The sequence below is a fragment of the Taeniopygia guttata genome, chromosome 1 (assembly GCF_048771995.1).
Source record: "Taeniopygia guttata chromosome 1, bTaeGut7.mat, whole genome shotgun sequence".
NCBI classification, from domain to species: domain Eukaryota; kingdom Metazoa; phylum Chordata; class Aves; order Passeriformes; family Estrildidae; genus Taeniopygia; species Taeniopygia guttata.
Genome location: NC_133024.1, coordinates 29236756 through 29249867, shown reverse-complemented (window position 1 = coordinate 29249867; position 13112 = coordinate 29236756). Strand labels below are relative to the sequence as shown.

Genomic DNA, 13112 nt, shown 5'->3' with positions numbered 1-13112 from the left:
GTCTCACCTTGAGTAGAGTGTGAAGTTCTGGGCCCTATGATTTAAGGAGAATGTGAAGGTCCTTGGATGCATCCAGAGGAGGGCACAAAGCTGGTGGGAGGGCTGGAAAATATCCTCTGAGGAGTGGCTGAGGGTTTGGGTTTGTCCAGTTTGCAAAAACAAGCTGAGGGACAGCTCCTTTACTCTGCAGCTTCCTGAGGAAGGGAAGGGGAGAGGGAGGTGCTGATCCCTTCTCCCCGAGATCCAGCAATAGGATGTGTGGGGATAGTTCAAAGCTGCCTCATGGGAGGTGCAGGCTTGATATTAGGAAGCATTTCTTTAGTAAGAGGGTGGTCAGACACAGGAATGGACTTCCTAGGGAAGTGGTCTATGCCACAAGTCTGTCAGTGTTTAAGAGGCTTTTTGATAATGCCCTTCATAACATGCTTTAACTTTTGGTCTGCCCTGAAGTGGTCAGGGAGTTGGATTACATTTCTGTAGGTCCCAGCGTACTGGAATTCTTCTGTTCTATTCTATTCTGAAAGACCTTGGATGCTGTGAAGTGGTGTCAAAGGTTAACACATTATTCCTAGAATCTAAAATTACTTAGTTTTCTGTCTTTAAGTTGAAGCATGACAAATTAAGCTATTGCATGAAGTGGAGGATGGAAATGTACTGCAGACAAGCGCTGAGGGTGCAAAGAAGGGAAACGCAACCTAAAGGAGTGGTAACTGCAGACAATGTATGCATAGATTTACATTTGAAGGACTGTATAGGGAAAGTGAAATTAAGTGCTGTAATAGATGATAAAAGAAGATCCAATGGAAGGCAGAAATATTCTTAAAAAAAAACCAAGTGTTTTTTTAAAAAATTGGTTGTTTGGCTTTGTTGTTTTTTTTAGCCACAAGGTGGTATTTCTCATATTCTGGTACTTTAAGTCAGCTATGATAGCTGTTACATTATCTGAGAAATAATGAGAGGATTATCATTACTTTTAATTATTATTGGAAATACTTTTCTTTAGAAAATCAAAATCATGTATTTTTTCAGCTCTAGCTTGCATATGCGTGTTAGCAATGGATTCACCATTCAATAATAATCCTTAGAACGGTATGCTGGAAGGTACATTCCTTTGGAGTCTAAAGTTCTTTTTGCACTGCTATTGCTTCAGAGCTAGCTGTGCTTGTTTTCTAATTTTAGAATCATTGTTAAGGATTGCTCATTTTTAGATTCTTGAAGCACATATTAAAAAGATTAAAGTATAGGAAAAATTGGTTTGCTTGGTCATAATTATATGGTTCTTTTAGAAGAAGCAAGCATATCTTAAAATTTATGATAGAATTATGCCATGGTTACATAATAATTTCTAAGTGGTACCTTTTAATAAGACATTGAGGGCACAGAAGAATATTCATATTCTGAAATTGTTTAATTCAGTGCATGCTTTTTGCTTGCTGTATGACTTATTTTGTGTCACATTTTCAAAGCATGGCATCACTGGACTTTAGGATGATGAAAGCCAAATAGATCATCCTATCCAGCTAGGACAAGCCTGGAGGAATATATTCAATACCTGAAGGAGCCCTAATGGCGATTAAAGCAGGATTTTCTGTTCAAAACTTCTGCATGAGATTCACTTTTGATACGGAGTATGAAATATTATATTTATACCTGTAATCTCCCACATTTGTGTTAAATTGTACAAAAGATAGGTGTGTTACTTTACCTGGCTACTTTTTATATAAAGACTACTCAAAAGACACATCTAGGGAAGACTCTTTCAGACTGCAGTGTAAACTAAAATAAAATTTCATCCTACTGTTATTCCTTTTTCCCATCAGTCCTTTGTTGAAGCAGACTATGGAGTAGCTTATACCCTAGCATAGTGTTCACATGCAGATTTATAATCATTATTATTAAGGTTATTTTCATGACTGGGCTTGATACATCTCGGTGAAAAATGGCTTCTTATTTTGTTGGGAACTGAGCTGAAGGCCTCTGGGGTCTCTGAGTCTTAGTGCTACTGGAGTGTGTATGACCACCAGGGACAAAGTATTTCAGGTCATGTAGTCTGTATATTTAGCTATGGTTCTCAGAAACACTGTGATAATACTGCCAAGCTGATGATTGTATGTTAGCTTGTTTTATTTCCCAGAGCACACAGACTAATAAGCTGGGAATGGTTTTCATCAGGACTGAGAATGTGCTTTGTATAAATACATGCGTGCTACTAGTAGCCCATAGTTGCCGTGGGGTTTAGAATTTTAATAGAAAAGAAAATAAGAAACCCCTCTGTAATTGTGGTGGGCTATAAGTCCAGCTCATGAAAGAGATGTGTATTTTTTGACCCCAAAATTTACAGCATGAGTGATTTTTTTTTTTTTTACATGAAGGGAGACAGCAGTTGAAGCCTTTATTGTTTGGGTTTTTTCCTCCCATCAAGAGCAGCTCTCTATTTCTTCTCATTTCTCTAAGACTTCTGTATATTTGTAGAAAACACTTCCAAATGCAGACTTAAATGTCTCATTCAAAGGACTGTCAGGCAGTGAATTCAGTTCTGATGTCTTCATGAAGACATGGATCCTGCACATCAAATGACTGGCAGAGGGCCTTGCTCTCCTTGCCCTCCTTGCCCTCCTTTCCACCCACACTTTAACAAACTAATGTAGGACCATCCATGATCTTGCTCTCCTTCTGCAGCATTGAAAGCAAATTTTCTATCATCTCCCTCTTCCTTCAGCTTTACAAAAAATAGAAGAGACCACCAAGGGCACCCCCTGCAAACCAGCTGGTGCTACAGAGTGCTTCCCTAAGCAACTCCTGATTTACATACAAAGAATGATGACCTACTTGATAGAGGATATAAATATTCTCTCCAGCATCCACTTAGCTTAGCCTGCAGTAAACAGAACCTGGATAAGCAGAACAAATTGTTGTTCCTTCTGCTTAAAAAGCAAAATGACAGAAACATAGCTGAATGTTTACAGCCTGATTAACTGGTCTAATTCTCTGTCTATGTCTTTCCTCTGTGCCTCTGCCTGTAATGTTAAACAAATGTAGAAATGCAGTAATTGGATGGAGGTTCTTGGCTCTATGGTAATAGCAGAGAGAAGAACCTGGTGGCATAAGCCCAAAAATTATGACTTTGCTTCTGTTATTGAGATGAAGGTGTGCTGCTTCCTCTGTGTCACTGGTATAGGATGAAGCTACTGAGCAGAGCTGTCTGAAGCTTTATAAATTTTGATTTGTGGCCATGAACATAAACTGTTTTATTTTGGCAGTTTCATGTAAAGGTTCATATTCAGTATACTTCCAGAGCTCAGTGCAAATCTCTGCATTTCAGATGATCTGAAATGATTCATGGCAAACATCTGAAATGTTGAGTTATTTTAAGAAACAGAATATTGCTTCATGAGTAATTAAGAAAATGATAGGATAAAATCTATTATTTTCCCCATATCAGCCTTAAACTGGAGAGGCGACAGGATTTATGGAAGAGTTGGAGGCTAATTTTTGCTCTTACTTGAAGGAGGAGAGAATAAACTCTGTCCCAGAGCGCTTATTCAAGATCGTTTTTGTGGGCAATTCGAGTGTTGGAAAGACTTCATTCTTAAGAAGATTTTGTGAAGATCGTTTCTTCCCAGGCACAGCTGCTACTGTAGGTAAGTTTAATAATATAACTATTATTATTTTTGTTTTCACAGTAGTTAACAGTTTCTACTAGGATCAGACCTTGTATTATAAAACAAAAACATACAGATGTAAAAGTAGGACATGCAAAGTAAGTCCTCCTAAACTGGAAAGCACATAATTGATGGAGAAGTTTCAGAGTAGATTCTGGCCAGCACTGAGATAAATCAGAAAAATTCTACTGATTTCTGTGAAACTAGAATTTCCTTGTAGATCTCACAGTTCTGAAACAGATATCCTGTCCTCTGGACTGCACTCTACTAACAATCCCACCTTCATATCTCATTGCTATCCCTCTAAGTAATCTGTTTTTGTTTTAGAGAGAAAGTAGAATATCTGAATCACCTATCTGAAGATTTAGCATTATACTAATCACCAAAAAAACATGTCAGACAGGTGTTTCCAAAGCCAAAATTTTCAAAGCCTACCTTCCTACCTTGCCTGAAGTTGTAGTCCAAGCTAGACACAAAAGTCAGACACAAAATTGTGGTACAAGAACTCAAGTATAGGTTATTGCAGTGCAGCTGGGTTAAATGACCAGATTCTTTATACTTAGCCTGTATTGAGACCTTATGTATTCTGCAGGATATATGAAATGAAACGTAACAACTTCAAGGTAAGCTTAGGATGTCTTCATTTTTCACTGACTATATCTTCATTAACTGAAATGGGAACTTGAACACCTATCTGCAATTGTCTGTTCATGTATCCTATAAACCTAAAGGCTGTGTCCTGTCCATATTTTCATGTAGTTGGCTGATACACTTCTCAACTCTCTGAGGTTCTTACACAATGTGTGCAATTTTCCAGAGGAAAAACAGAGGGATAAGGCTGAACTTTTTCCTCTTTTGGCTGGTCCTCCAGGGTTCTTCCAAAGAAAACGGCAAGAAGGCATTTGTCATAGCTTTGATTTAGTGTTCACATCAATGAGGTTCACAGGTATGGGCTATGACTGGCAAAGTACAGACAATGGAAAAGTCAAGTGAACAATATGGAGGGGAGTGTTCTCAATGGATTTTTACAGAATAGTTCAAACTTCTTCCCTTGAGATTCAAGCAATAGATCTATCCTCCATGCAGTTTTTTAAATTGCCTGTTGAAGGAATGCATGCATAGATGCTTCTCCATTAATGCCACTGGTAAAAATCCCATTTTTCTGAAAAATGGCCCCAAAGATACTGTTGCTGATCTACTGAGATCCCTTCTAATCTGAATTATTCAATGATTCTGTATTTTATGATACAGTTCAATGCGATACAAAAAAAATGTAGGTTGTCATTAGGAGGAGGTAGTGACTGATTAACATTTTAAGCTCTAATTACTGTTATAAATATTCAGAAAATACTTACATCTCCACAGGTTAGAGGAATCAGGAGAGGACTAATTTAAAAGTTTATATAAATTAATTTTTATGTCCACTAACCTAAGGGAAGTGAGCTCATCTTCTATATTATAAATAGAGGAAGAGGTTCTCCATGTGTTCAGTCCACCTATCTGCAGCATTTATCTTAGGTTCCACTGTTCCCTGTGCAATGCCTTGTATTTTTCCATTAATTGTAGAAGGCTCCCATGTGGTTAGCTCAGACTAAACTAACACATTTCACACAACTGATGTCATACAGTGAATTCCAGGCTGAATGGCTTAGACTGCTGTGGACTGTCAGATGCCCATTGACTCATGTTCTGTGATTTAGAAAGTAATTTTTTTTACAATTTTTTTACGATAGGCTTTTTGGAAAGCATATTTTACAAAACTGAACTATTCTACTACCATTCAGTATTTTATTGCTGGAGGACTTCAAGCAAATAAAAGCTGCTGTTTTTTTGATAGCTGGAGACTCTGGACATAGTTTTTAATGCTGTGCCTATCTTTTTACTTTCCTGGAATTGTTGCTGTTTGCTGGATCCAGTTTTCAGAGATCAAACAGCTTGTTAAAAGACAGTTTACCTTGTTTCTGTTGCAGGTGTGGATTACAACGTGAGGACTGTCACGGTAGATCACACCCAGGTAGCACTGCAGCTCTGGGACACAGCTGGCCAGGAACGGTGAGGAAAGTTCTCTTGTGGTTCAACCCTGGTTGTCAGCCCAGTGTGTAGCTGCTCCCTCACTCCCCCATCTGCTGGGATGGAGGAGGGAATTGGAGGGATTGAAGTGGCAAAAGTCCTTGTTTGAAATTAAGACAGTATGATGAAATATAACTCCATGCCAGTCAAAACCCATACGCATTTTAAGGTCTCACTTCCTTGAATCATGTGCTTGAAGATCATTAAGTGTGGAACCTAATCCTGCTTCTTGGGAGAGGAACAAATACAGCAGCATTCCTAATAGAGCCAGTGGATTCACAGTTTAGCTCATTCTCTTGCAGCACTAATTAAGCTCTGAAAAGTTTAGTGTTGCACTGTTTCTTTAGGAAGAAGACTGATTTTAAAATGCACCTAGAATTATTTCTATATCAGAAAATACCTTAATGGATAAAAAAGAGGAGTTTATTTTTTTTTTTTTAACTAAAGCAATATCATTGTAGTAGAACTCCAGGTTTTTGTAAGATTTCAGTGGTCATTTCCTTCCCCATCTCCTCACCTATTGTGTAATTTTCTATTACTATTTCTAAAAGCAAGGATGATAATGACAATCTGCATTTTCTACATGAAGTTTTGGAAAAAGGCCTAGCTAGCTTTAGAAGAGCACTTAGTGAGGGGGAAATTTCTGCTCCAAGCTTAAAATGAAAGAGGTGAGAGAAGGTGAGATATGCAGCTAATTATCCTGCCTAACCCAGAATCAGTTAAAAAAGGCAGGGGGAGCTTTTCCAAACACTTTCTTTAAAAAAATACCTTTTTTTTTTTTTCCCAAATAATTTATTTGCTTTTGTATGGAAGAATTGCTATAAATTTTTACTTGTCAGATTGTTGCTTCTGTTGAAGAGAGCTGTAACCAAGATTCTTACTTGTAGGTACCGAAGCATTACCAAGCAGTTTTTCAGAAAAGCTGATGGTGTCATTGTGATGTATGATATAACAGCAAAAGACACATTCACAGCTGTCAAGCAGTGGCTGATAAGCATTGAGGTAACTTGGCATAACTTGAAATCCAAAACCTGGTGTTAATTTCTACCTTCTTCTGAACAAGGGCTGTTACCAGGGTAAAACAGAGAGCGCCATATTTCTTGTGTTGTCACAATTATATTTTTGCTTGTGAGTTCAGTCTGCACTGTTGCCAGTGAAGTTGTTTTTCATCTCTGTTTCTACAGAAAAAAATCTTAGTTCCGGGGTTTTAAGGACTTTGAGTGGTGGGAAAATCCCAGCATGGAGTCCTGTGATTTCTCACAAAGAGAGCTTAGCTGAGGACCCCCACTGGATCACTGCTAGCATTGAGATGTGTTTTGGATCAATGATGGTGATCTGGTGATCACTGATGATCACTGACATTTGATAACCAAATATGTAGCTTGTGGAAAATAGATTATATTGTGAACATAAGCCATAAACTTAGAGCTATGTAATCCACTGTAGTGCAGTGAAACTGCCTCGTGAAAGACAGTTCAGTTTCCTGGGGATCATCCTTTCAACCACTTGAAAGGAAAATTGTAGTCCATGCCACTGAGTGACATCAGTCAGTTAAAAAATTAAAACATATGTAAGAGCATAAGCAATGGAATCTGCTTATGGCCAGAACAGAGTAAGAGCAGCTGCCACAAAGGGCTGACTTGTGGCAAGAATGAAGTGTGACTTCCTCTTTGCACACTGAAAAAGTAAGGGACAAATCAATCTGCAAAGATCATTTAGTCTGATTTTATTGCGCATGTGCTCTAGTATAACACATATCGTTTTCCAGAATGGCCAGGAGGTGGCTTTGGGAGTTCAGATTAGGACTCAGTCATTTAAATGCCTCCAGTCATAGTTATTCCAGATACGAGTAGCCTTACTGAAGTGCTATTAGCATGCATTTGGGAAGAACAGGCCCTTGCTAATTATATTATCTTAATAAATTAGTGGCATGCTTTAATTCAGCATGGTAAAAGCTAGAGGAGCATGGCTGATTTTGATTCAGAAAAATGGAATATTGTGGTCAAAACTTTTTTCCAAGCTCCAGTAGTTCACTCTTCTTTACTAACTAATTTTTGTTGCAAACTGTTGCTAAATTGGACATACTGCCAAGTCCCTTTACTGCTGTAGCATTCAGCCCACCTAATGAAAGCACTCACTGTGATAATTATAACCCTTTTCAGAATGGATTTTGATTTCTTTCTATTCTGTGTATTTTTGGGGGCCTATTCTGTGTATTTCTTCACTATTTTGTGTAATTCATTTGGCATAATAGTACCCAGGTGTTGCCATTATTTTTCCTGGCCATGTAATTAGAAAAGCAGTGGCTGTAAACACATAATATCTGAGCCTGTGTAGCATGGTGGTTTTCTCTCTCCCATTTTAATATAAAGTCTAATGAGCTTCTGTGCTGTTATTTAAAAAAAATCCCTAATCAGTGTAATCTTAGCGTTATGTCTTTTTCATGTCTTTTATCCAGCTTCAATACCTGACATGTTTGTAAGCAAAGTGGCACATACCTAGTTTGTGTGAAGTCTTAAATGTCTTGTTAGAGTGTGACATTTGTTAGCTTTAATCCTCTTCATCTGTGATCTTTTGAATTCAGTACTTCAGTTGATATTTACCGTTTATTCTGCAGGAGGCAACTGGGGAGAATATGCCTGTTCTCTTGCTGGGTAACAAAACCGATAACGAAAAGGAGCGCGAGGTCCCGATGGGAATGGGAGACCATCTTGCAAAGGTACTGTACTTTGGGAACTCCTTACTAGGCTTGAAGGTGAAGGTTTTAAAATGGAGTTTCAATGTGTTTAAATTCGTAGAAACACAGATCAGTCTTAGTCAGACAGATATCTTTAAGTATTAGGAACCCCGTCACACTCTTCAATTCAGATTTCAGTGATGTAAGTTCTGATAATTATAGTATTTACAACACTGCTGAGATAAAGAGACCACCCTAAAACCAAACAAATCAAGTAAAAACCCCTAAACCAAACCAAAAAATGAGTGGAGAAGAAAATATTTAAGAACTCACTCTCATTGTGTCTCCTCTCTCTTTGTTCTTTTTCTCTATTTTTTCCCTTGCTGCTTCTTTTCTCTCTCTTTTTAACTCCCTTTTCCCTGTGAAAGGATTCTTAACATAGAGATAATTTGGGGACCTTTTCTCCCTCCTACCTCCTGTAAAACCAAAGAAGACCATCTGTTACTCCTGTGGTAGGAGTAGAAAACATGTTTACTTTTAGTAACTTTCCATCAAGGAGATAAAATAAGTAGAGTTAACAGTCTGAGAGCACTGGTGATCCATGGGCATAATTTAAGCAATCAAGAGACTGCAAATACCAGATACTTGTTTATATTCCTGTGTACCATGCCTATCAATTTTTCCTTTGAATGTCTTTATACAGTGCTTATAGTTTGAACATGAATGCCTGCAGAGTATTCATTTATTTGGAAGTAAGTAATTGAAATATTGCTGAAATATTCACCGAGCTGGTAGGAATATACCTAGATTAAACACTGTGCTGGATTTCATATATTTACCTCTTTTGCCTTTGAAAATAGATTTGCTGCCAGTAATAAAAGGGGTATTTTCAAAATCTGAAGTGCAGCTGAATTGTTCTTCCAGGAAAGAAGAATTGTTCTTCCAGGTGCTCTTAGGCACCTTTCTGTAACTGAAAGAATTAGGGCCAGGTCTCTTTTTACCTTATTTTGATTATTCACATAGCCTTTTGAAATTATACCTCCCTATTCAGGTTTGTGTCCGTTATTTGGTTTTTGTCGGAGAGGATTATCAGCCTTGAACTTTATCCCCCAAAGGACCTCCCTTTAGGAAAGCAGTTCTGTTTTCTTGTGTGCATGGAAATGCAGATAACTTTGAGACCCTGGAAGCTAGGAAGGATTCAGGGTGTAACACTGAATCCTTCTGTGAAAAAACAAGTGACACGTAACTGCTAAATGGACAGAGAGTAGGTGTCTTGCATGTCATCTTGCTCTAAAAAAACTACTAGTAAAGCAAAGATGAATCATTCCAGTATATAGAGCTCACAGCCCACCAGGCTATTAATTCTAACATGTCATGCAAGAAAATAAAATGTTTTGCATAAGTAAAACAAAAAGTTGTCAAATAAGATAGTTATAATCAAATGAATGGATCTGAATGATTCACTTGAATGTTTGAATGTGCTGCCTGAGGTAGCTGAGAGAAGGAGTGATTAATGGCAATAGATTAGTTGAAAAGTAGCATAGATATAATTAAATTATAATAATTTGCTTGCTGAGCTAATAATAACCATGAATTTTAATGAAATATTAATTCTTGCTAAATGGCCGTGTAATTCCAGTGAAACCACATACCATGTCTCTGTTAGTGTATGCAGCTGCGTTACTTATTTTGTGAATAATCCCATGAATTACTCAGGAATGATCCCAAGTACACAGGGCTAGGTGCTGAGCTGATGCTAATTTGTATAGCCATATTTGGTGAAAACAAGCTCTTCTTGTGCAAAGAATCAGTTTAGCCTGTTGGCCCTGAAGTCCGGCAGTTTTAAGGACTGTTTCCATGTCTCACAGGATGGGGTTGGTTTTACCCAGTTTTTTCTATAGTCAGAAAGGGACATAACTTCTCTGCAAGTTGGGCAGCACAATTAATTTTTAAAAGTAATAATGGCAGCCTGAAGGGAGTTGTCATTTGAGAAGACTTGTAGTTCCAGTGCGTTTGTTATACCCCGTGGAAAGGAAGCATGGAATGAGCACAGGGATTGTGGAAGTCCATTTGACTTGTTTTAGCAGAGGATCCAGAAGGAACACTCCATATAAAAATTTTCTCTTTAGCTTAGCTTGATTCAGTGATCAAGGGTTCATATGAACACAACAAGAGAGAGTATTTAGATCATATTGTGAGTGTCCAGGAGCAGCCAATGCTTTGTTTGAGTACGGAAGTGTAAGCAGTGCCAATTATTTCAATGAAATGCCTTATGATAAAGGTGCTGCTCAGGCATGCTTATATCCACATGATTTTATTTTTGCCCTGCACACACTTCCTGAGTGATCTTAAATGGGTCAATAAAGCCTTCTCTATTGCTGTTCCCCAGCTATAAAACAAGATAATAATGCCTTGTCTGCCTTGGCTTTGCAGAGTATATGTGCTTCATGGAATGAGGATTGTTTCTGTGTATTCATACAGTTTCTACTTTGTCAACTTGTCAGTGCCATTCTTACACAAATACTGCTAATGAGGCAGCTATTCTGAGAGTGATGCTACTTTACAGGACAGAAAATTGCCCATCTCTCTCTGGTAATAATTCATTTTCCTCCCTATTCTTTAGATGTCTGCTGATTTGTAGGTAAGTTTTTAAAATGAAGTAATTGCCAGTGGTCTCCAAGGTTCAGTAGCTGCTTCCTGGATGGAGATGGATGGCATTTCCTAGTTCAATAATTATATGTATCCTGCCTGTTCTTAGTTTGTGAGCCTTGTGTTTTCTATCAATTAAAATTTCCTCTTTGAATCAGGGAAATGGCATGTTGTATTTTCAGACCCTCACCTTTCAGACAAGAACCTTTTTGCTAGACTGAGAGAATTAAGCACTCATTATTAATTGGGTTTAAATTGTTTTCTTTCCATCCAAGCAATTTGTTGAAAAATCCATTCAGATTTATGCCAGCATAAATGAAGTTATCACTGAGAGTTCTCCTCTGGTGATACTCTGTTGTATGTAGAGAAGATGTTGGAGTGGTATCACTCTCAGCTTGACTGACATGAAATACCTATTAAATGACCACAGTAGGTTTTCTATAAGAGTTCTGATTAGCAGAGCAGAAAAATAGAGTGTAATTTTGATTTCAAGCTTCTGTTTGCATAGCTAGCAAGAAATTTAACCTGGTCAAATTTTATCTTAAAACTTTTCTAAGAAAAGAAAGAGAATCATAGGGTTGCATTATTGCAAATATTATATATGTTTAAAAAATTGATAAAATGTCTGTTCAACACTAACATTGCCTGATTTCTTACTTCTCTGCTTTTCTGTGCTTATCTGGTCATCAAGAAATTATTGCATGTTGTTCAATTCTGTTTTTCATTGGAACAAACAATATAACCATTGACTACGTGTACAAAACTGACATTGGGTAACTCTAAAGCACTTTTATTAAAGCTGCTATAAAATAAACTATTGTATTTATGAAATTCTTTTCCCCACTTTTTGTCTCTGAAATTCCACAAAGATGACAAAAATTTCCAAAAGATGTGCAATTCTGGAAGCACAATATATAGAGAAAAAAGAAATGAAACCAAAACAGAAATACCAGGTCATCTTAATGGAAAGTTTTGAAAACTGAATTATAAGTGTCTTCTGAAGAGTGGTTAAATAAGTATAAGTGCAGTAACCATAGTTAATAACAATAAATGAAACTCTGCAGAAGTGATTGTAATTTTCTAAGGTACTGACTTACTTGCTTGAATTTTAAGCTACTGCTATAAATAGCAATAAGACACAGAGACAGGTGGAAAGTGCATAGAAATTTGAAATCTGGATGGGTAAAAGGACATGTAGTAATACCACAGAGGCAGTGTAGGTGACCTTCATTGTAGTAGGTTGTGAAAGTCAACAGATGTCAATTTTGGAGGATAATCTGTCATTCCCTTTCAAACTTCTCTGCCTTCAGAGCTGCCAGGTCAGGCTCTTGTGCAGATGATCTCTTGCCTTTGGATTTATAAGACTTCAGCTGAAGGGCTGAGAATCTCTCCCAAGACTTGATCATTTACCCCCTATTCCTAATTACAAAGCTCCCAGGGGAGTACAAAACTGAAAGATGCAGGCTGACTGCAAAAGAAGGTGCAGAAAAAATTCACAAGTACAAAAAGATGAAAGAAGAGTTACTGGGATTCTTTTCACCTGCTTTGTCCAGCACTCAGTGATGTGGGAATTGCTTGATCATCACAAGGGAAGGTCACAAGACTTAGTACCTTACAAGATCTGTTTTCATTTGAGCTCTTATATCAAAAGCTGTTCTACAGAAATAATATCTGCTAAGAGAAGCATATAGTTGTTATTTGTGAGGCACACTTGGACTTCTTTTGTTACCCTTTACTGTTAGCTCTAGAATTAAAATTCTAAGATAATCTATTTCTCCTTTTTTATTTTCATATTTCGGTATATCTGTGTTGCTCTTTTTACAGCTGGGGTGAGACATTGTGCAAAAGTAATTGAAATGGTTTTTCTCTTTTATTGTAGGATTACAATTTAATTTTCTATGAATGCAGTGCATATTCTGGGTACAATGTGGAAAATTCTGTGCTTCACTTAGCTAGGTAAGAAGAAAACACTAACAATGAGTTTTTTATATGCCTGACTTCCCTGTAAATGATGACACTGTGAATTCTCTTTGTTTAATTAGTTTTATGTTATA

General features: G+C 37.4%; 1 protein-coding gene across 2 annotated transcripts in view; it reads left to right on the top strand.

Moving 5' to 3' along the window:
• Positions 1-13112, top strand: part of CRACR2A (calcium release activated channel regulator 2A) — a 65766-nt gene that overhangs the window by 37348 nt on the left and 15306 nt on the right. For both annotated transcript variants that reach the window (XM_030286002.4, XM_030285988.4), the window contains exons 13-17: positions 3509-3641; positions 5633-5714; positions 6620-6734; positions 8350-8451; positions 12938-13014. In XM_030286002.4, coding sequence (XP_030141862.4) covers positions 3509-3641; positions 5633-5714; positions 6620-6734; positions 8350-8451; positions 12938-13014 — 509 coding nt within the window. The remainder of the gene's footprint in view (positions 1-3508; positions 3642-5632; positions 5715-6619; positions 6735-8349; positions 8452-12937; positions 13015-13112) is intronic.